Source organism: Hemicordylus capensis, chromosome 5, assembly GCF_027244095.1.
Source record: "Hemicordylus capensis ecotype Gifberg chromosome 5, rHemCap1.1.pri, whole genome shotgun sequence".
Lineage (NCBI taxonomy): Eukaryota > Metazoa > Chordata > Lepidosauria > Squamata > Cordylidae > Hemicordylus > Hemicordylus capensis.
Window position 1 is genome coordinate 2,826,955 of NC_069661.1, and position 24,692 is coordinate 2,851,646.

At 46.1% G+C, this 24,692-nt stretch overlaps 1 protein-coding gene across 1 annotated transcript in view; it reads right to left on the reverse strand.

The window, feature by feature from the left end:
• The window catches only part of ZNF638 (zinc finger protein 638), a 113,556-nt gene that overhangs the window by 1,786 nt on the left and 87,078 nt on the right, over positions 1–24,692 (reverse strand). Inside the window, exons 19-25 of the mRNA XM_053255820.1 lie at positions 18,743–20,090; positions 18,099–18,152; positions 16,026–17,406; positions 15,870–15,920; positions 13,558–13,845; positions 5,539–5,628; positions 2,345–2,463 (exon numbers count right to left, since the gene is read on the reverse strand). Of these exons, the coding sequence (XP_053111795.1) occupies positions 2,345–2,463; positions 5,539–5,628; positions 13,558–13,845; positions 15,870–15,920; positions 16,026–17,406; positions 18,099–18,152; positions 18,743–20,090 (3,331 nt within the window). The remainder of the gene's footprint in view (positions 1–2,344; positions 2,464–5,538; positions 5,629–13,557; positions 13,846–15,869; positions 15,921–16,025; positions 17,407–18,098; positions 18,153–18,742; positions 20,091–24,692) is intronic.

A 24,692-nucleotide genomic window follows, 5' to 3' on the forward strand; every position in this document is an offset into this window, starting at 1 on the left:
ATCCGGTGGTCATTCCATGAATTCTATGGCGTAGCCTAGGCGAAGGATGGTGAGGACCCAGGCACTTGCTGTGATACGTTCCCAGTAATTCAGGTAAGGTCTCAAATGTGATCCCATCCAAGGGTAGTCATGCCCTCTTCTGGAAGGTAGCTGACTTAAGACTTCTGCTGTCCAGGTTTCATGGGCCGGAACTGCCACTTTTTATACTGTGTACTGAATTGGGTATATCGGAGCTGGCGAAAGGTGTGGTCATAGGTCTGAGATCCAGACAAGCAGAATTGGAAAGGCTTTTGCGAATGAAAAGGCCTATTAAATCTCAAGCCCGAGGATGACAATGAGAAGCTCATGGACCTAGCCGTCTTTCTCATCTTTTGCACTCCCTCCATCTGTTGGGAGTCCCAAATAGGGCGAGGCCATCAAAGAGAAGGTCTCTGATTTGTGTCTGAGCCTCTGGGTTTAAGCCAGACGACTAGAGCCACACATCTGTGTAGCGAAACAGTCGCCACTTCAGACCTGGTGGTGCAATCAGTGGAGTGTCTGGAGGTGTGCAATAGCTTTTTCCTTAGTCTCCATCCCTCCTTCTGTAGGCAAAGAATAGCTTCTTTTTGTGGGGATTCGAGTGGGTCCAACTGCTCTAACAACTCTCATCATCGTAATCATAGGAGGAATAATATTTGATGGTGTAGTGTGGTGAGGGGCCAGCCCTTCTGGGTGTGCAACTATAGGGGTAGTCATCTTCCCTGGAGTCTCCAGATTGCCAGGGGTCTGCATCAGAGTCATATTACAGCTCCCTCTGGTCAGAAAAACTAGCCCTGGCAGCCGACTGTAAGCAGGCTCAGTGTGAAGGCTTGGTCTGGTGGGCTGGACTAACATGATCCATCGGCTCTCAGGTTGTGAGACCTCTCTCGATCCCAACCTGTCTTCCCCCTCCGCTTGTAGGTTCTACTGCCCTGTAGTGCTTCAGTTTCACTGCCGACTTAGACGGCTTTGAGAGTGGCTTTAGCAGTGGCAGCATCTCAGGAGCCTTTTGCGCATGCTCCTCCATGGGCCCAGAGGACTCGCCTGATGCTTGGCATTCGGCTGCCAAAAGGCTTTTCTTTTTGGGCTTTGGAGCCGATGCGTCGGGGGCTTTGGTCTTTCATTTTTTGTGCTTTTTGTGTCCCTGACAGGAGGGCACAGGCTCAACTGGGCGAGTGAGGCTCTCGGCACCAGAGTCCACTGAGGGCAGAGTTAATGAAGCATTTGAGCTCTGAAGTTGGTGGCATTATTGTTGGTGGTAGTGGCACCGCAAGTACTAGGGTGGAAGCAGAGAGAGTCCCCAGAGGAGTCCCAGGCCCTCCTAGTGGTGGAAGCACCACCTCAGCCGGTATCACTCCTTCATTGGAGATAACTGGGGCACTGCCAACTTGCTCCACAGTAGATGGGGCTGACAAGGCACACTCCCACAGGTAAAGATGCAGACAGGAGGCCCTGTTACGTCTTGCGTGTTTAGAAAATTTGAGGCAATGAAGGCAGGAGACAGTCAAGTGCGATTCTCCAAGGCAGAATAGGAAAAGACTATGGCCGTCAGATGAAGGAAAGGCTGACTGGCACTGAGAACAACGTTTAAAGGTTGTCTTGCTGGCCATACAATGCAAATGTCACCAATGTTTCCCTCACGAGGGAGGAGCAAAGAATAACCAAAACTAAACCCGAAAGAAACAAAGAGAGCAAAATGACAAAGAGAGAAGTATATGTAAGAACAGGGAGAAGAAAGAAAGAAAGAAAGAAAGAAAGAAAGAAAGAAAGAAAGAAAGAAAGAAAGAAAGAAAGAAAGAAAGAAAATAAAACCTATATTTTGTCTGACAGAAAAAACTAGCAGGAATGTCCCAAGAAGTTACTTCTTCGGCGGACAAAAAAGAACTGAGGAGAAGGGTGCAGAGCACGTGGCCAAGGTAAAGGTGGGTGGGGGAGGATCATATCCACCTATCAGAGATCCAGAAAAAGATTAGCTTGTGAGTGTTCCAAAGGTCTCTTCAGGTAGGCGTGAAGCCCATCTGTGTGATGGACAGAGACCACTTAGAAGAACACATGAATAGATTCCTCAAACAATAAATATATCCATGGACCCCTGTGCATCCTTAGTCCAGAAGAAACACAGATTAGCTTTACATTTTACAATAAAAGATTCCCATTTGCTCCAAGAACAACTTCCTACACAAAAATATTTAGTCACCAGCACCCAGTCAATGAAACAAACACATGTGAACCACTATAAGCTGGCTCAAAAAGTCATCATAACACTGTTTGAAAAACAATAGTGTTTTCCCCTTTAAGTTTCCAAAAGAAAATGAAGACGCACTACCTCCATATTTTGCTGGTGAAGTGGAGACTGGCAATGGGTCTTCATAGATGCTTCATCCACACAGAAACAGGAACATATCTGGCAAAAATAACCAGCCTTTGGGACAAGGAAATCTAAATCTTAAAAGCAAAAGACACACACACACAAGTTTAAAAAGGCAAATTAAGTTCATCTCTTTTATTCTACTCAAAGAAGGCAAGAGGAAACAGTAGGTTTGTGCTCTAGTGATGATAGAATGAAATAATTTGCACCATCACACCAGTATCATCTAGAGTTGGCTGTTTACAGTGCAGCCATCTCTGCACATTTTGAGCACTTCCAGTGGAGGGTGGCTCCTTTACAGGAAGCCAAAGCCTCTACCAATCCCAGTGACAGCTGGGATAGCACAAGGTATGCCCAGGGAGTAGGGATATGCATGAAATGGATTTTGCGTTTCATTTTGAGCTTGAAATGAAACATAGAATGGCCGAAACATTCGATCAAAACAGCATTCGAGCCAACTGTTTCAACTGAACAATTCAAAACATTTCGAGTGTTCTGGCCATGGGTAGCTTCTAGGGACACTAAAGTGGGCTGGATGGTAGGTAGCACCCATCAAGCCCTACCACACAACCCACTTTGGTGTCCCTAGGAGTTAGCCATGGGGAACAATGGGGTGTTTCGAGTTCCCCATTGTTCCCTATGGCCAAAACAAGCTGCACTCACAGAGCGTGCACACAAGTTTTGCACTGCAATTTGCAATGCATTTTACAACCCTCCTTTGACAAACACTGCATATTAGAAGCATGCAATAAAAGGGAATCTGTCCCTCCCATCACAGAACACACACATTTTCAGACACAGTCTAGAAATGGTCAAAAAAGAATCACTGACCCAGAAGCCCCCAGAGGCACCTTTTAAAAGTGCTGTTTCTCTTTATTCAGCAGGGGAAGCACAACTGGCCCTATCCATCCTCAGCACATTCCCTCCTTTTGTGTTCCCCCTCCCTCCTCCCAGCCAATGGGTGCACAGTTGCCCATAAAAACATTTGATTTGTATTGTTATAAGCCAACCAGGGAGATCACAAGCCAGTGCCAGAAAACCAATCAGCAAGGGGAAAACAGCCTGCCAAAATGGTACTCAGAACATCGAAACTTTCCAATCAAAAGGGGATGTTCTATTCCGAGCTCGAAACAGGCCCTTTATTTGAAGGGCATTCTGTTTCAAGCTTGAAACACTAGGAAAGGGCCCATTTTGAGTCAGAACATTCCAACGGTGAAACGTTCTGCACATCCCTCCTAGGGAGTGCTGGAGGGGCAATCCCTCCAAGGGTTTTCCCCCATGGGAGAAGCATTTGGAGAGACGACCCCTCCAATACTCACACCTCCCACTGTGCTTCTCACACCATCCCAGCAGTTGCCGTACAGGGCTCAGCTTCCCATAAAGGTGGCATCCAGCGCCCAGCCCCACTGGAAGCATGCAGTACTGCACAGAGATCTCTGTGCTGCAAGCAAAAATGCAGATGGCTTGGGCACTGCCAAAGCACAGGCCTAGAAAAGAGTCACACAAGGACACAACAATCACAACACAACACAACAACACAATATGGGAGAGGAGAGCTGGTCTTGTGGTAGCAAGCATGACTTGTCCCCATAGCTAAGCAGGGTCTGCCCTGGTTGCATCTGAATGGGAGACTTGATGTGTGAGCACTGCAAGATATTCCCCTCAGGGGATGAAGCCACTCTGGGAAGAGCAGAAGGTTTCAAGTTCCCTCCCTGGCAGCATCTCCAAGATAGGGCTGAGAGAGATTCCTCCCTGCAACCTTGGAGAAGCCGCTGCCAGTCTGTGAAGACAATAACTGAGCTAGATAGACCAATGGTCTGACTCAGCATATGGCAGTTTCCTATGTTCCTATGTAATCAGTATAGTCCTCTACAACTGCAAGGTCTCTCCACTCTTAACAAAATCCTCTTGTTTTCTACTACAAAGAGCCAGAGGAAACAAGGCTTAAAAACAGGTGGTTAGCACTTGTAACCAAAAGTGGGCATTCTGTAAAATCCGATTAAGATTTTACTGGCCTTAGTTGCAGAGAAACACTTGAAAGCTAGTGAAATGCTCAACAAATGTAGGCAATATTATTGCAAGGTGCTTTCAAAGGCAAGCTGGAGCCAAGCATGTCGATGAGTACAAGCCACAGCCTCTCTTCCAAGCTGTTTTTGCCCACCTCCCTCTCTGCCCCTTGGAATCCTTGCTACTATCTGCTGCCTCATCTGTACTCTTACCTTATCTTTCCTTTAGTCCCTTTCAGTTGCAGCCCTGTTTGCAGGGATCTGTAGGCATGCTAGCAAGTTGCACATGAAATGGTAGGATTGTCTGTGGCAATGTAGCTTGGAGGTGGGCGAGTCACTGCACAATGAGCAGTTTGTTTTGACTTGAAGAATGTGTCCCTCTTTCCTTCACTATCACACTCAGTTGGACTGCTCACATGGTTATGCCTACGCCCACAAACCTGGCAAAGTCTGTGGAGGGTTATTTAACAGTTGAATCAACGATACGTTGGGCATGGAGAATGTACTGGACGGGTAGCCTGGAGGAGCCCAAGGCTTGGCGGTGGGCAGTGGAGGAATTGAAAGCACACAAGCACAGTGTGCAAGTGGGATGGGGACTAAGGTGAGCCTAACCTCTTTGTGCCTCTGGAACCTACTGAGGCCTTGACCACTCTTCCCCACCATTAGAACCACTGGCCTTGGCATCCAGGGACATCACATGCTGCAAAACCAGAAAGGCTGAAGATACTCTTTGAAATATGAATGCAGATTCTGACAGTATCCTGAAGGTCACACAACAGTACTCTCCTCCTTCCCCCAGCATCGTATTTACCAGAAACAGAAGAGTCCAAGAACGTTGACTCTGAATAAGTTACTTCCTCTTAGACATCTTGCAGATAAACTCTTACAAGAATCAATAGGATATCCTTTTTCAGCCTGTGCAATTCATGTTGGAGCAAAATTAAGACAAGCAGCAATACCACTTTCAAACCATGCTGGATGCCAAACCTGGGGATAGATGAGATCTTTCACCACAAGCAGCCTCCACTGTTTATGGGTCCAGGAAGTGGAGTGCAGACAAGAACATCAGGCAGGCAGATAACAGAAATCTTAATAGGGGTTTTGTTTTAGAATGCAACACGCTTAAAGGGGCCTCTCAGTTTTTACCTTTTGGGTGGCTTGGGGCCTTGGATATCTCTGAAGAATCTACTTTTCTTCGTTTCGACTCTGGTTCTTCACATTCTGATCCAGTCAAATCTAGTAAAGCAATGTTTTTATTAGTCCACAATTTTATTTTAAGATGTGTTGTAATACTGTAATTAACACTCTGTCATATTTGATGTGAATTTTTGAAGTGGCATCAGTGTTCATTTCCTCAGTTATACTGATGCTACCTAAAACTTAGAATGGTACAACTGTTACTTCAAAGGGAATCCATGGCTTTGTTAGAACTATTCACCTATAAATGATTTAGGAAAAATAATCTAAGTTGATAGTTTCATACGATTCCCATTCACAGACAAATCTGCAAGAAACTGCAGATCAATTATTCTTCCAGAAACGGCTTCTAAAACTCCCTTCTTAGTAAGATGAAAGCCTAGGCACTAGGGCTGTGTGTCATGTCAGGGCCAACAGGCACATCAAACCTGATATGCCCTCTGCCAGGAATTATTGTACAAGGTTCCACAATGAAAAGAGGGACCCCGAATCGTCAGAACTCTAAATTCCATCTTGTCATTTCAGAACTCTGCCAGAGTTCCAACATGTCTGTCAGACCCCTACCTCCACATTGCCCTGTTTTCCCTTTTTTCCTCCTGTCTCCAAGGTTTATTTTGAAGGGCTACATTCTGAAAAAGCGAAGGAAAAGGAAAGGCAGATACTTTTTGGGGGGAGGCACTCCTCCCCAACTTTTCCAGGGTGCAATCCTTCCACCGGAGCCCAGAAAGTCAACAGTGCCTGCCCTCTTCACTCCCAGGGCAGAAGAGTTAACTGACAATTCACTTGCCTTCAGTGCACTTTGAGATGTATGTATGTATGTATGTATGTATGTATAGGGGAAAGGGTTTCCCCCCCTTTAAATCTCAAGCTGCGGTGAAAAGGAAGAGGCTTGCCAGCTGGCTCTTACACTCAGGGAGCAAAGAGAACACCCCGCCTGTCCTCCTGCTTCTCATGCAGTCCCAAGTAAGGCAGCAGGATGAAGAGAGGGCAGGAGTGGGTGGGGGTCCTGTAGAATGTTGAGGAAATGTCCAAGTTCCAACGCAATCTGACCCAACAGTTTTGAGGGTCATGTAAGCCCTCCCGAGAGTTTCGCTGTCGAATCTGATCCAATCTCTTTCCGTGTGCACAAGCCTACTGACTTTAAAGTCAAAGTATGAGGCTTCTGTTGTCTGAAATCTTTGATTTAGCTGACAAATTATTACGTCTTAACATTGATCTGCAGAGCTACTGAAGTCAAAGTCAATGACAATTTGATGAAGAGAATTATGATATTAAAGGGAGACAGGCAAGGAGAGCAACAACTAAGGATCATTAAACTTTAATGATTTCCCACTCTCTCTCTAGAATCATACCATTCCTGTTCTCACGTACGTTGATAATATGGCACTTTTTTCAGCTAGACAGTTTGACTGTGATATTAAACTACATTTGTTGTTACTGTCAAAAGGGAAATCTTGTGGAAAATAATGGAGTCAGGTGAAGAGCAATTGCAACACTGCACGTAAGGAAGCATCCTTACGGGCACACACATCCAGTGCGTAGTGCTGCATGAAGGAGTGTTCGGAAGCCCACATAGCGGCCTGGCAGATGACCTCCAGAGGAACGGAATTGTCGAATGCCGTGGAAGCCAATACCGCTCGCATCGAATGCACCTTGATGGAAGGTGGGAGCGGCTTCTTAGTGAGATGGTAACTCAAGGTAATGGCGCACACCACCCAGCGGGAGATGGTCTGCACAGATGCCTGGGCACCCCTATTTGGTCCAGAATGGGTAATGAAGAGAGAAGGTGAGGCGCGCCAGGCGGTTGTTCTGTGTACATACAGTGCCAATGCTCTTGGCACATCTAACGTGTGTAGATGCCTCTGGGCGTCATCAGACAGGTTAGGAAAGAATACAAGTAAAGTGAGGGGTTGGGAGCGATGAAAATCAGAGACCACTTAAGGCAGGAAGGCGACGTCTGGTCTCAGGACAACCTTATTCCTATGGAAAGTGAGGTATGGGGGATCAGTCCTCAGAGCCCTGAGTTCGCTCACTTGCTGGGCAGAAGTGACAGCCACAAGGAAGGCGGCTTTACAAGAGAGGAGGTCCATAGAGGCTGACGCAAGGGGTTGAAAGGGGGCATGCATAAGGCAAGTCAACACAAGGGTGAGATCCCAAGCAGGGGCCATAATAGGAGGGTCCGAGTAAAGATGAGAGAGACCCTTCAGAAATTTATTTATAAGGATTCTGGAACCAGGATGTAGCACCCGGAGGAGAGCATGCAACTATAGTGGTCAAATGAACCCACAGGGAGGTAAGTTTGAGTCCGGACTCCTTGAGGAGTAAAAGGTAGGAGCAGATGACCTGGGAGGACGGGGAGAGATTCTTGGACTCTAGATATTTGGTAAAGCGTGTCCACTTGTGTTCATAGGACCTAACCATGGAAGGCTTGTGTGCTGCCAAGAGGACCTTTGTAGGTCTAGAGCAGGGATGTCAAACTGTGGCCCTCCTGCAGATGTTGGCCTACAACTCCTATCATCCCTGGCTATTGGCCACTGTGGCTGGGGATTATGGGAGTTGTAGTCCAAAACCAGCTGGAGGGCCACAGTCTGACATCCCTGGTCTAGAGGAAAGGAGACCGGATCCACCACACCATCAGGCAGAGAAAAGGTAGGTCTGGGTGGAGGACGTGGCCTTCATGTTGGGTGAGGAGATTGGGGAACTCTGGCAGGTGGCTGAAGCGGTTGTTGCAGAGGTGAAGCAGGTGGGGAAACCAGACACACCGGGGCCACCATGGAGTGATCAGAATGCATTCTGGGCCATCTGGAAGAATTTTCTGTAGTATCCTGGGCAGCAATGGTATGGGAGGTAGGTCCTCGATGTGGGGATGTGCCTCTGGAGTCAGACCAGATGACCTGAGCCAGGTTTGCCAACGGATGGCAATGGAAGTGGCCAGAACCCTCAAAGCACATTTGGTGGTGTGCCGTGCCGTATGCAAGTGCTGCTTAGTGACCTGAGCAGCCTCTCTTAAGAAGACCTTAGCTGGTTCTTTGTGTTCCTGGAGAAGATGGTCCAAAAAGGGGGCCATACGCTCCCAAAGAAAGTGATTGTACTTGGCACTGTAGGCCTGATAAGTCGCTATCTGGAGATTTAAGATAGCAATGGAATATAGACGTCTGCCATATGAATCAAGTTTCTTGCTCTCTCTGTCAGGAGGGGCCGAAGCTGGGCCTCCACTGTGTTTAGCAAGAGTTTGGGGTGGGATGTTGCTTCAGGAATGCAGCTTCTTTCTCCTCAGAGGAGTGAACCTTATAGAAATTTCACAATTTCCTTGTGGACTGAGGCAAGGAAGATGGCTTATCCCAGAAGGATTTTGTAACCTTCATGAGAAATGGATTAAGAGGCAGAGAAACCGGCACACAGGTATCAGCCTCAATGAGGTGGAACAGCGGGTCTGGTTCCTCCTTATCCTGTTGGGACATCTGAACTCCCAAGGAATTGGCCATTCGTGTAACGTAGTCCGCAAATAACTTGCAGTCCTCAGGAGAGTTCGGTTGCAGCTCGGCAAGGAGTTCCTGCGAGGAGAAACCCAGGGACACCACATCTGATTGAGCTGAGGCAGCTTCCGGGTCTTCATTTTCCGATTGAGAATCCGAAGAATCCTCAACCGTCGGTACTGATGGACTAGGGGATCGCAATGGTACTGACCAGGTTCTAAGGCCGGTGTCCTGGAGAACCTTGTGCGCAGGGGCCTGGATGTGGTTCCATGGAGGTACTGCAGGAGGTAAGAGATGTGGACCAAGGAGCTGGAGGATGAAGCAGTGCAGATGGAGGTGGAGCGGGCAAGGCATGCTGTGGAGAGCGAGACTGGTCCCGAGCACGATGCCTCAAATCTCACTGGTGCAACTAGGAAGAGGGGTCCAGGTCCCGAGGATATTGGCTGGAATGGTAGTCCAGGTTCAGTATCGAGACGTGGCGAGCCTCCTGTCAGTACCGAGAGCGGGGAGCGGAATGATGGCATCTCAGCTCCTGCTATCCGGACCTCGGTTGTAAACGGAGCATTGGTTTCACTTACCGTGAAGGCTCCTTCTTGATGCTGGAGCTGAGGACATCTCTCATTGGGTTATCCTTTCCACGTGCTCCAGGTTACTAGCCTTAAGAGCCCTGGACGGATAACCCCACCCAGTTCTTTTAGGCCAAATGTGCAAATAGCACGGAACCAACTATTATTCAAACTGAATTATAACAACATATATAAGAAATATACATGGTAGAGGAACACAAAGGCCTCTGGAAATAACAATTCTGCTCTTGTTCTATAACTCTTAGCTTCCCGTGGAGTAGGCCAGGACACCGCCTGGGAGGGCCGAGATGTCCTCGGCTCCAGCATCAAGAAGGAGCCTTCACGGTAAGTGAAACCAATGCTCCGTTCTCTGATGCCTACTCCAGGGGAAGAGCCTGTTGAAGCACTCTGCGACCAAATGCAGCTTGAGAGGACACATATAAGTCAATCTTATAGTGCTTCGTAAAAGTTGACGGAGCCTTCCATGTCGCGGCCCTGCATATTTCATGCACTGGTGCGTTGGTTGAGAAGGCTGCAGATGTGGCTGCTGCCCTAGCTGTGAGCTAGAACGTGCTCTGGTGCTGGAAGGTGTTGACATTTGTATGCTAGTGAAATGCAGGCATGTATCCATCTAGCAATAGTCTGTGAGGACACTTGGCTTCCCATGGAAGCCGGTGAAAAACTAACGAAGAGAACCTTCTTCCTGCAGCTGTCCATGCGCCTCAGGTATCTCTTCAAACTTCTGCGCACATCCAAGCTTATGCCATTCACGTTCCTTTCCTCCATCTACAGGGAGACTAATGGTTTGAGGAGGCAAATTCTGAACAGATTGCTGGTTAGATTGCTAGATTGCTAGCCAGACGTCCCTGGCTAGCCGCGACAAGGAGGGATCTCACCAGTCTTTCTGATCTGGAACCAGCTCCCTGGCGGTTCGTGGAGGAAGCACGGCTTGGACTAGCGGCGGTTCCTGGGTTTCCCACTGAAACTGATAAACCGCCATTTTCAGAGCCAGTTGCAGGGCCGCTAGAGGTTGCAGCGGTAGAAGCAGTACGACCCGGCTCCCTGAGCTCTGGAATGGGCAGGAACGAGCCTGAGGTCTGGCCCGCACCATCCAGGCTTGCATCTCCCCTTGCTCTCGCCGAGCTTCTCGTTGTGCGGGTGAGCAGGGATGGACCCGGTCTGGCGCCCATGCCTGTGGAGCTTGAGGGACCCGATCCGGCGTCCCTCAAAAAATTTTCTTCGTCTTGAGCGGCTGTTAATGACGCAGCCGCCAATGGTGGAGATATGGGCAGCGACCCCGGCGCTCGAGTAGCAAACGGGGAGCCTGCCGTTTGTCCTCCCCTGGGGACTAATATGCGTTTGATAACCTGGTGAAGCTCTATGGGCACAGGAGAACAGAAGAAAAATACAGAAGAGTAAGCGAGAAAGAGAAGGGTGGTTTTTGGGGCTTTTTAAAGCTAAAGTTAGAAGGCTAGGAAAGGCTTAGGAAAATTCACAGTAAAGTAGAAGTACTGACATAAAGTTTAACACAATTAGAAAGATTTGTAAAGAGCAATACAAACGGTCTCTGCCTAGGAGCGCTGCAGGACTAAAAGAACTGGGCGGGGTTATCCGTCCAGGGCTCTTAAGGCTAGTAACAAATTTTGATTAGTCCTGCCTGGGAGCATGTGGAAAGGATAACCCAATGAGAGATGTCCTCGGCTCCAGGCATCAGAGAACGTTCATATTCGGATTCTAAATCCTCATCAGTCAAAAGGAGCCTCGGGGTCATAGTAGTCCACCGAGTCAGCCAAGTCCTGCTCCGATTCCAAGCAGGGATTTGAGTCATACACTGGGCCATGTTCGGAACGAGAGTCACCGTGCTTCTCAGGTTCCAGGCCGGATTCAAGCGGCACGGATGCAGGCAGCTCTTTGGATCTAAGGCGCTCAGACTCGCGCTCACTCCTTTTTTTCCTTCTGAGCTGGCAAGGTCAGGCAAGAGGGTAGCTTGAGTTTCAAAGATGGTTCCGAGTCCGAGCCCTTACGGGTCGTCGTCTTTTCCAGTGGTTGAACCACAGAAGAAGTCCCTGAAACCGACAGCTTCGGGGTCGAGACCAACGAAACCAAAGATGTGGTTGCATCCAACAGGAGCGTCGGGGCCAAAGACTCAGCGGGTAACTCAGTCTCGGTAACAGCGAGAACTGACCCCGTAGGGGAAGTAGAGGGCTGTAAGCCCGAGCCCTGAGGCAGAATGGTAGCCGCCAACTGCATCCTGCAGGGCTGTGCTGCAGCAGATGATGATTTAAGGGCTTGTTCCCACAGCCAAGATTTCAGGTGAGAGACTCTATTCTTTCTGGCCTGCTTGGAGAAGTTTGAGCAATGGGCACAGGAATCTACCTTATGCTGCTCTCCCAAACAAAATAGGAAGTGACTGTGCCTGTCAGAAACGGGGAGCTTGGCCTGACAGAGGACACAACGCTTAAAAATTACCCTGCCAGCCATAAGCAGAGAAGGGGGCAAAAATACCGAGCCCTGCAGGGCTAGGCTGCTGCTGGGGGGGGGGGGAGTAAAAATGTGAAAGGAAAGGCAGGAAGAGAACTAAACTAAACTTAGAAAGGTAGAAATAGTAAAATGAGAAGCAAGGAAGGAGAAAAAAAGCTGAAGCAAGTGTTGTAGCTCAAAAGAAGTCAATCTGCCCCCCCCCGGGGGGGGGACACAAAATAGGGAAGCCCGCGCAGCCGCATATAACCTAGTAGGGTGGGGCTACCACCAAAAAAACCAATGGAAGGCTCTAGCTTGAAATAACTCTTGACGCGGTCTCTGCGTAGGCACAAAGCCCAATTGTGTGCACAGAGACGACATCGAAGAATCCCATGTATGGCAGCTCTTGTGGGAGTTCACGAGTGAGCTGCCGGCAGGGGAAAAGGAAAGTGGTGGTATCAGACAGGCAGGCGGTCTGGTAGAAGAAGGTGACGGGCAGGCAGTTGGAGAAGGCAGCAGCAGGCAGGGATAAAGTGGTGGTGGGCAAAGAAAACAGCGGCAGTGGCAGGCAGGCAGAGAAAATGGCGGGGGGGGGGGGGTGCGGGAGAGAACCCAGGCCAGCTAGTATATATAGATTCCTTAAGAGTGTTTCTTATTTTTCTATCTTATAAAATGATTTATGGTCTTAAGCAAATGAAACTATGTCTGTAAAATTATCACAAGATATCTTGGCTGTTTACACAGTTATGACATTTCATCTTTTAAAAAAGTGGTTAACAGGAAGAAAGCTCCCCATGAGATTACCACTACTCGAGGCTGTTAATGCATCATCTACAATTCCTATGCGTTCCTAGATGAAATGTCTGGACTGTAGGGTAGGAGTGGCCTCTACCAGGGAGGAAACCAACCAACCAACCAAGCCACGTTTGAATTATCAGGTGCCAAGATGATCTCTAGGTGCAATATATCCTGCCCTCTTCCAATACTAGATGGAGCATGACATACTGCCTCACTAAACCCATCTCTACTCTCAGTTCTACCATGGTTTTGAAAAAGAAAATAACTCAAGTGTTGGGAAGGTCACGGTGGAAATCCTCTGACAGCAATGTCTAAAATGGGACAAACCTGGAAATATATAGTCGGAACAATGTAAAATGCCAAACAAAAACAAGACGACACCTATTTGAAAAAATGTCAATAGTAATAGTTTAAAAAGTTATAGCTGGCTTTGTTCTAGCTCTTTAATTGTGCCCAAATATGAGAAGTTAGTCAACTTGAAGGGCTAGCTGCACAGCTTTCCTCTTACAAATACAGATACTAAGAACTGGCATGACCACATCAGGATCCAGCTGTGGAACAACTGTGGAAGGCCAGCCAGCGGAAACAACTGCCAGTAGAAACTGGGGTAGAATTTAAGGGGACTGCCCAAAAAGAGTGCTACGGTTCAACAGCTTTTTCTCTTCTACCTTTCTCAAACTTTACAGAAGACTGTGAAGGTGTTGCCTCACTGCAGCTCTCTTCCTCCTTCAAATCTGCCTCAGGATGCACACTGAGATCTTGATCAGGCAGTTCAGCTCCTGTGTCCAATTCCCCAACTACTGCAGTCTGACTGTTCCCTGTGGAAACATCCAGGTCTAGGGGGAGCATCAGCACTTCATCTACTGGTTTCATCTCATCGGAAGTGGGTTCTGGGCTTCCCGCTGCTTCCATTTCAGTTGCTTCAGCCACAATGTCCTCTTCATGGCTCTCTGACTCTGTTTAACAGAAATCTCAGGTGGTTCAGTTAATTCTTTCCAAAGTCAAAGTTTTAGCTACATCTCTGAATGAATACACCACAGCCAGCGTGGTGTCGTGGTTAGAGTGCTGGACTAGGACCGGGGACACTCGAGTTCATAATATTCTCATTCAGCCATAATACTTGCTGGGTGATTCTGAGCCAGTCACTTCTCTCTCAGCCTAAACTACTTCATAGGGTTGTTGTGAGGAGAAACTTAAGTATGTAGTATACCACTCTGAGCTCCTTGGAGGAAGAGCAGGATATAAATTAATTAAATAACTAGGTAGATAAATAAATAAATAAATTCATATTTATGGCACATTGCCAATTATGACTAGTTTTGCCCTACCCTGTCAATACCAAGAATAAGCAGCCTTCTCTGCCAGCTATTCCTCTAATGTCCTCATTCTATGAAGAAGCGCCCACAAACTACAATCTTCCCCTCAATTTTGTTTTTTTTTTGCCTTTTCCAAATTCTGTACCAAGGAAACCAATAGGGATGTGCACGGAACCAGGCATGGGAGGGAGCACTTACCTCTCCTCCTGCTTCCCCCACCGCCAGTGCTTGTTGCCTGTAAAAGCCTTTGGGACAGCAGTGTACCTCCCTGCCGGCCCTTCTCCCTCTTCAGCCGGAAGTCCTGGGTGCGCATGCGCACGATGTTATCATGCACAGCCAGTACTTCTGGCTGAAGAGGGGGAAGGGGCAGCAGGGAAGCACACTGCCGCCCCAAAGGCTTTTACGGGCAACGAGCACTGGCAGAGGTAAAGCCGGGGGGGGGGGGTAAGTGCACCCTCCCCTGCCCTTAAAGTGGCACCCCGCCCTCAAACCCCCACCCCCGTGTTTGAACCTGTTCTGAGGTCCATAAAAAGGCCTGCGAACAGGTTCATGCACATCCCTAGAAACCAATTGTGTTCCCAAAATTGTACAAATTAAGATTTGCACCTATGCAAGTTGCATTCTGATCACAGAATACTTAGCCTTTTTCCTCATCCCCACCTGAGAATTAGTTGGCAGGGAAAGGTGGAATAAAATGGGAAGACAGAGTACATCTCAGGACTAACAGGGCAGAGAAGCACCAAAGCCACACCCACCTACAGTCTCTGTGCAGCCACAGGGGATGAAACGTTCAGTGTTAGAGCACATGCTTCACATACAGAAGCTGCTAGGTTCAATCTTCGGCATCTCTTGTTTAAAGGCGCTCAGAAAGACTGGGTTCTGTTTCTCCACTGCCAATTGGAGTCAACAACACTGGGCTAGATGAGCTCATGGTCTCCCCACTGTACATTCTATTGGCTTGGTTCGCCTGAGGAAGTACTTTTAACCTCATTCTAGTCCCTCAGCTCTTAGGTGTGCAACTGACCCAACAGCTGTGTCGTCAACAAGGCAAGCCCATATTTTTACCTGAATATAGGAAACAGTCCTTCCCACATGCCTCAAATGGCACACTCTTGTGTTCCTTTCCCAGATCTGGGCTATGCAGGCGCTTCATCATGAGACACCCATTTTCAGATTGGTTAAAACTAGTCCTTGTGAGGCCAGATGACAGAATACTTAGGGCTGATGTTATTCATGTCAACGTAACACAAAACATTAAATCATTTTTTGCCACACTGCAGCCACCTAAATGTCTAGCCAGTCGGCAGGGGAGGGGGAGTCTATGGTGTGGTCTCAATATAGTACATCACAGGAAGAGACTGGAAAAGTTGAGAGTCTTTCATTATGTGTCCATAGTGTCTGAACTGGATACCAATACAACTCTTAAATAGAGACCTGAAATGAAACACAGGGAAAGCAGTGTTTCCAAGGCATTCATGGCCAAAGCTGTAATAAGGCTTTATAAGTCATGACTAGAACTTTGAATTTGCCTGGAAGGACACACATGCTCCTACTGGCCCATTCTTCTCAGGTGACCCTGTGTCCAGTGCCACTAAACAGTTTTCAGGGGCAGCCCTGTACAAAGTGAAAAGGGTTTCTATTCAATACACATGGTTTAATCTTACCAGAAGGTTGCTGGTCCTCTCCTGTACTTCTCTCCTTGTTGTCTGATGAGTCTGCAATTAGAAGGTTGGCTATATCATCTTTGAGCTTTGCTCAGACACCCTCCACCACCACCTCACTGAGTGGGTAAGCCCTTTTATGACTTGTCTCATTCCTACCTGCCAATGGCTGCTCACACTCTTTGTCTGCTTCAGTAATTTTCTTATTTTCTCTCTCCACATCATCATCTTCATCCTCATCCTTCTCAATATTTACTGAAGTCACTTTCTGCCCATCTATTTCTTTATCCTCTGCAGCAAAGCCCTCTCTTTCAGCAGCCTCTGCCTGAGCTTCAGACATCTCATTTCCCTCAGGCAGTCCACTCCCAACAGTAACACTCACTTCTGGTAGGATATCACATGGAATTCCTGTTTCTTTTGGTTCAGCAGATGACACCACATCCTCTTCAAGGTTGGTTATTGACATTATTATAGATCCTTTTTCTGGTTCATCTGAGGACATCACATCCTCCTCAGGTTCAGTCACTGGCATTATTATAGCCTCTTTTTCTGGTTCAGTAGAGGACATCACACCATCTTCAGGTTCGGTCGCTGACATTATTATAGCCCCCTTTTCTGGTTCAGCAGACGACGACATACATTCTTCAGGTTTGGCTACTAGCATTATAGCCCCCTTTTCTGGGGCTGTTTCAGCAACTGACCCCTCCCCCTTGGTCTCTCCAGAAGCAGCATCTTCTTCTTCTTCATCCTCACTGCCTACCTCATCTACTGTAACGAAATTAAGCTCTTCTTTCAGACGATTAAAGTCTGCCAGAAAATCTTCATCCTCTTCCATCACCTCATCCACAGTCACTAGTGGCTGATCATCACTGTCCTCATGGATTTCATCCACTGTAACTAAAGTGCTGGGATCTTCTGGCATCTGGGAAGAAAGGAAATCTCCAGGATCCTCAACAATCTGTTTTTCATCTTCTCCAGACTTTAGAGCCTCATCAACCTTGAAATGTGAAGGTTCATTTAGAGGTAGCTCTTCCACTTCTCCAATTTCATCCACTGTTACTAAGGGCTCTGCCTTCAGATCAGGTTCACTGTCACCCAATGGGAGGACGTCTTTAGCAGATTCATGAGCAGTAGGCTCCTCCTGCTCAGATACCTCATCCAAAGTAACAAGTGACTGTGGATCTTGGACCACTTCAGAAATCAGTTCCTCATCATCATTCACTTCATCAACTGTGACTAGTGCTTGGGGGTCTGGCAGGGCTTCCAAGTTCAACAGGTCTGCTGCCTGGGCCACCCCACCCTCATCTTCTCCAACCTCATCCAATGTGACAAAGGAGGGCTTGCCCTCAGCACCACATGCAGCAGAATTCTTGCCCTTCCTTCTCTTGGAGCTGGGCTCAGAAGCAAGGCTTTTCTTTACAGGATCCTTCCTTTTGCCCCTTGGAGGGTTCCTCTTAAGTGGAGAAGGAGAGTCCACTTCATCTATAACCTCATCCACAGTAACAAACTCATCCAAGTTAAAAGGGAAAAGCTCCACCTCCTACAAAAGAAAAAACAAACACAGGCTTTTAAGTGGGATCTATAGCTCAGTGGTTGAGCATATACTTGAATACAGAGGGTCCCAGGCTCAAACCCTGGCACTGACAGTTAAAAGATCTCAGGTAGCAGGACTGGGAAAGATCTTCCTTTGCCTGACGTCTGGAGAACTAGCTGCTAGTTGAAGTCGATATTACTGGGCTAGTCCAGTAAATAGGCCAGGACTAGGCCAGTGACTTGATTCAGTATAGGTCAGTTTCCTATGTGAATACAGTAAATTAGAAGCAGGATGATACTTGTAATAGTAAGCGCAGTGCAAGAATGAGAACTGCAGAAGGAAAGGGAAAGTTATTGCAGCTGTAAGACATATTCTTGGTTACTTTAGAACAAAACATTCAAATTCAGCAACTCTCTACTGTGTGAAAGAGGATGCTGGACTAGCTAGGCATCGGGCCCGATCCAGCAGGGCTGTTCTTATGTAACTTAAAGGAAATCTAGTATCTAAAAATCAAAGATCTGGAAGGCAATAGCCTTCACAAGCATCTTTCGTTGGGGTATTTAATAGACCCACATGTCCTCTTGGCAAAAGGCTAATCCAAAAAAAGTATCCTTTGAATAACTTGCTGAAACTGAATCCTGTTTTAGTTGCTCCTTGAAAAATTCTTAATTTCAAAACTAACTTCCTCATTTGCTTACCTCCATTGGTTTCGTGCTACTTTTAGAGCTTCTAGTATTTCTTCCAGCAGATGCCTGAAAAGAGTTAAACAAAGGAGGGGGGGGGATAAAATACAATAGTTATACATGAACATAGAATGCATTATTTCCCACTCTTAAACCGAGATGAACTTCATTACACACTAAGCAAGTTGAGATCATACCAACCACTTTTTAGATCCAAGTATCCAGCACTTAGTGCACCAACTACATGGCAGATAACATATCTCTTCTCAGCAGCCAGTATGTGCAGGGTTCTCAGGATTCAGCACAGAAAGCATCACCTCCCAGCAGAGGCGGCAGCAACAGCAAGAGAGAACAAATACTTGCCCATTCCAAACTACATCGCAGACAGTTGACACTCTACCCACAGATCTACCCAGAAGTTAGACGTTACCATTCTTCGAGCTCATCCAAGTAAACCTTTCAAACTGTGTATCCCAGGAACCTAAAGCAACTGCATGGAGCCAGCTTGCTTTTTGGTACCATTCAATGCAACAGTTTACTGGAAAGGGAGCGGGAGTGGGGCAGAGACTATCACTGTACCTTTGTTTCAAGACCTGGAAGAAGCATCAACGTTAGTCACCTGCCAATCATAACAAGTCAGTGCTTTTTGAGCTCCTCACCTTATTAATGCCGTTGTCTCGCTTCATGCTGGAAGATCTACTCTCTTGTTCTCGGGTCTGCTTTGAGCTACCCTTAGTTTCCACTTGGGAGCTCTTGTCCTGCTGCGATGAACTCTTTCCACTTCCTACCTTAACAACAAGAGAACTTATGCTCGGCTTAGATATGCTGCTCTCTGGCATATTTGACCTACTATTGGTAGGTTTTTGCTGACTTGCTTCTTTTGCCACAAGTTTCTTCTCTGCAAGCACTTGGCTCCTGGTTCCCATCTTTACGAGAGGCTTCTGCTCCTCTTTTCTTCGTGGGGAAGCTCTTGCCTTTGACATATTTGGAACAGACATCAGAGCCTTCAAGATGGTCTTACTAACAGAAGCTGTCTCTGAACTAGTTGCTGAATCTGCTGCAAGCATATTAGCTTTATTGGGTTCATCAGTTTTGGCTTGTCCTGGTCCTTTATTTGACTGTGCCTTGGGTAAAATTTGCTCAGTGCTCTCTTCACTTGCATTCTTTTCAGGTTTCTTCTCCTTGGTGGCTCCATCATTTGATACCAGGTCTTCGGGTTGCTTTTCTGCAGCTGTTGCAGCCTCAACCACTTGTAATTCAGATTTATCCTTGGTGATTTCCCTGGTCTCAGTCACAGGTGCTTGAGATTCCAGATCCACACTTGCTTCAGTTGTGGAAAAAGGGGTGTCCTCTTCCTTATCTATGCCCCCAACCTTAGCAGCAGGCATATCTGGTAGGCTTATGGATGCTTCGGTACTATTTGCTTCTGAAATTCTCACTTTATTGCTTGATTGTAGGCCTTCCATTGGTGCTTCTGCAGAGGCTAGTGGAACAGTCTCACAAACAGGAGCAGCTGTGCCTTCTCCCTCCTCTATCATGGCAGAATCTGCCCTTAAGCTTTCAGTTTTGACCACGCTAAGTGATTCTTCTGAGGGTTCACCAACAGGGACAGATAATTCTTCACTTCCATTCCCAGCTGCAGATGTGGACACATTTTCCAGCAATTCATTGTTAGAGTTATCCGTGACTTTTTCTTCCTTCTTCAGGTTGGATGGTAAAGCAAGGACTTCCTGAGATTTTGCTTCCAATGAGCCCGAATCAGCTGGGACAACAGCCAAGGCTGTTGCTGCAACTCTAGAAGGATTCCCTTCTGATGCTTCAGTCTTGGATGACTTTGAAGCAGCTTCACATACCACTGTCTCAATGCCCGAGAGTTCAGTCTTCACTTTTGGGATCTTAACCTTCAAATTAGAACTGGGTTCTTCCACGGCCTCAATGGGCTTTGCTGAAGGAACGGCAGTTGACTGCACCACTCCTGATCCTTCGGGATTTTTTTCCAAGTCAGGGCTAAATATATTTAAAAAAAACAGAAGAAATCAAGCTATGTTGAAAATTCCACAGTTATCAATAACCTCTTGACGCCAACGGTTGGGATTTCCTGATGCATTAGAGCTTAGAATTGGGAAATCTAACCTATCAGCTAAACTGTTTTTAATAGAGCCAAATGCTAATTTACATTTTTGGCTAAGCCACTTCAGCGCATGGGAACCTTACGTTACTTGAAGCAGGATTTTTCTGACGGTACCATTCATTTTACATGTACACCCTGTGGACCCTGGAGCTGATAGGGCACATTTAAGTTTATGTCTGAAGACAGACAGAACGCAAGTACCTGCAGAATACATGGTTTGATTTTTGTGGATAAAATTCATTGAAAGTTAGGACAGGAAAACTTCCTGATATTTTATCCACCTTTCTTTGGTTCACACTTCAGAAATATGGGCACTTAATAGGTTGCTACCTATTTAACCGAAATGAGCCAGGATTATGACCATGGGAAGTGGAAATCTCTCCACACATGCACACTCACTGAGTCTTTATTCCAAAAAGGTACTTAAAAAACAAAAGCAAAAACTGTATTTCAGTCCAATGAAATAAGGTTCAAGGATAGCACTTCACAGAGGATTTCCATTTACACGCAAGTACATGATTTTAAAGAACATGAGCGCAACCCTGCTAGATCAGACCAGAGGTCCATCTAGTTTCCAACAGTGGCTAGCCAGACACCTCTGCAAACCCTCAAAACAGGGCATGAAAGCAACACCCTTCCATTTTTCTCTGGAGTATAAGGTGATGGATGATTGCAAAGCTGGAGTTGTTGTAATCCCACTTTGATGATTTAGGATGTTGAAGTCTCATACACCACTACAATAGAAAGGACCGTGCACCAGGTCTGGTGTTCTATGGATTTTATCCATCTAATCAGATGATGGAGTGGTCATTCTGAGGGAACACACATCCCACCCACCCCACACACACCTCACAGAATTAAGACGATTGTGGAAAACACTGTGGTTGACAGAACCAAAATAAAAGGGGAAGTGGGGCAGGAGGCAGGGAACGGGCACAAATGCAGATGCTTTGCAATAACCACCACCATCAGAATCACCTACTGAATAACGACGACAGGTAATTCCAGAAGAAAATATTAACCCTCAGCAGGACTGCAAAGCAGTAATATTTTTTCACAAAAATGATGTTCTCTCAAAAGAGTATTCGAACTGCCAAGCATACAAGGATCTCAATTCCATAGCTAGCCAAGAGGATACATTGAATGTGATGGATAATGACATTGGTGGAGTAAGTTCCAGCTCCACTGTGATGAAGTATGGTGGCTGAGCACCAAAAAACGTTTGCAGACACTACTGAAGTGAGCCAACACAATGCAGTCCCTCCAGTTTTTGGCAAATATAATTGGGACCTTGCAGCTGTGATGGGTGTTCTGATGCAGCTCAAATTCAAGGAGCTGATGACACTACAGAATTCCAAGGGTGGTGAGAAATCCTGAACAGCACACAGTTGTACAGTCTAGAGTGGCTGTTGCACAGACTTTGAGACTGCACCTCAGTGTACTGTATTAACAGATATTTAAAGAACAAGTTTCTAAGTTGTGAAGATCTCAGTATTCCAACCGAGACCAGCTTACAATATGTAGCCTCTATCTTTAAGTTTTCAACAGTCACAATAACCTGCACTAAATATGTGCTTCTTTTCCGACAGATTTCCAACATGCGAGACCCAAATGTAGCCTTGCCTATAAAGTGTGAAGCTTGTCAAAGATGATTCAATCTCCCAAACCAAACGGCAAACGGTCTGACTTTCCCCAAGAAAGGGGAAAATAAATTGCTTCTGTATTATAAGCCATTTATCAGAAACATGAAAAGGCATCCAATGTGACACAAGGCATCAGTGTCTTTCAAAGAGTACAGGAAGAGCATTTTGTATATTTGGGATTTCAGGAGTTCCAGGAACTTCTTCAGATAAGAAAAACCTTTTAGTCGCTTGGGTTCTTCAGAAACCCAAAGGCGTCCGATTAATGAGAGAGAAAACCAGGGATCATGATTACAGATGAAACACTGTGCAAAAGAGATGTAACTATGTAGGGTCTCTGAACGGTATGTGAAAAATCAAAATTCTGTAAATAAGGTGCAAAAACTCAAGGTCCTTTTAACCTATAGTTAAGAAGCAGTATAGTGCTGCACCAAAAATAAATAAAAATAAAAATAAAAATAATAATAATTCCACAGTAGTATTTCTGCACTAATGACAAGGCAACTGCTGCAGTCTTGAATCCTCTTCAGGCCAGCAAGGAGCCCAATGGTGAGGACCAAAGGGAGCGTAAGGCAGGCAACGCTGGTTATTCTTCACTTGAAGCTCAGTTAGCCTCTTCAGTCGTCTTAACCTGTTTCTGAAAAAACAGTTTGCTGGAAGCATGTCACCACAGCTGGAAGTGACAAAGGACAGACATTCGACAAGTAGCTTCATCAACTCATCCAAAAGGATGAAGTGATCAAGTTTGTTATCTAGTGTGAACAAATAACAATCAAGTGTTGAAAAGCATTTTAAGATTTCATCAAATATGTTTGATCAATCATAAAACCAGAATATTTATAGCTTCCATTTGTTCCCCAATACTAGGGAACAAGTCAAAAGAAAATCTGCTTTCTTTTTGTACTCCATGGCTTAATTTGTCTTCTTCTGGTCATCTTAGCACCTACCACCACAGTGAGGAGCACACTTTTTGGCAAAATATAAGGAATACCCCATCACAAGTTTAATGGAATGTGAAAAACAAGGTTTGAAAGAAACAACTTTAATCTGTATGACCACCAACCATAATATTGTTTTCATGGCTCCTAATCAAGCGTATTTGCTGGCTTCATGTGCAAGAGCTATTCTCCATTAGAAAATGTCAGATGGCTTTGCCAACTTAACCCAGGGTGCTTATGCAAACGCTGCCTTCTGATGCAATTTATGAGGGCTCAACAGTTATACTCAAGCAAGGACACAATCGGTTAACAGTACTATAGCCTGGTGTTCTGCATATACCAAGTACATATATACACAATATTAGAAATCTGTGTTATGTTTCTGTTGCAAGTGCATATCAACACTAAGTAGGCTGATCATGTAAATCAGTGCTCTGAAAACATACCATTTTATTAGTTGTGCAATAGGATACATATAACCTGCTTAAAATCTACAGCATTATGAAGCAACAAGCACCACAGTCAATGTTCAAATGTACTTTCTGGCTAAAGCACATTGATTTTAAGTACATCTGCAGGCTGTACAGCTAGTCCTTTTAAAAAGAATCTAGACTAGAAGAGGGTAATTTGAGATGCAGAAGCCATTTTGAGAAGAAAAATACCCTTTTTCCACCGGCAGAAATAACCTCAAATCTTATCTATTATCTGTTGGAATAATTCCAAATAGTCATTTAAATTCTGTGTGATTCAAGTGTAATTATATACCGTGTCAACATACATAACATTTATATTCCTTGACATGTTTTAAACTGTTATTTCACTTTTCTGAAGTGTGTTCTATTTCAATCAAACACCTTGATAGATTCGTACAGCCCAGTTTAGAAAACGAGGGCTGCTCCAAAGACTACTTAGAAAACTGAATTACATCATAAAATATTTGAAAAAGAAACCAATCTGCTACTTGGACAGAGTCTGAAAGCAGGGACATTAAAAAAAAACAACTTAAGGGATATCTACAATGAAATGTTAATGTACTGTCAATCCAAGATTCTCTCTTTCTTTTACTCATCTGAGTTACAGGAACTCAAACAGCCATGTATAGTTTGGTCTCCATCCCAAAGTCAATGGCAAAAGTTCCACTGGTAGAATATTTGTTGTCTTGAATTGCTATTGTTGCATGACCAACCCAAAAGGACAGAGAAACGAGGAGGATATAGAGCAGGCCTGCACAACATACAGCCCATGGGCCACATCCGGCCTGTTAGACCCTTTTTCCTGGCCAAAGAGCCACTGTGCTTGCCTCTCCCTGCTGTGAACCTCCGGGTTTGTTTTTTTAAAAACACATTCCAATTCCAGCCGCTGCGCAGCCGAGGAAATGGCTATGTGTGTGCGTGCGCACTCCTGTAGTCCTTCTACGCCCCTGCCTTGAGTGGCGGCGGCGGCAGCAGCAGCTGATCCCAGAGTGATGCCGTGGCCTGCTGTCTGGCCTGGCATTTCTTCCCAACTGTGAGGCGCACCTGCGCAGTTAAGTCCATTAACTGTGCAAGCGTGCCTAGCAGTTGAGAAGAGATGCCAGGCCAGACAGCAGGCCACAGCGTTGCTTTGGGATCATCAGCAGCAGCCGCTGCTACCGAGTGGGGTAGAGGTACTGGCGCATGCACATACGCACATAGCCATCCCCTTGGCCGCGCAGGGGCTGGAATTGGAATGTTTAAAAATTAAAAACACGGAGATCGCAGCAGGGAGAGGCAAGCGGCATGAGGTGCGGCGCAGTGAGAGTAGCTCTTTCCATCAGTTACTTTTAAAACTTTCTCTCTCTCTCTCTCAAGCCAAACTTACACATCATCTTTCCATCTCTTTCTTTTCTAACTTTTTCTCTTTCTTTCTCTTCCTTAGAGCC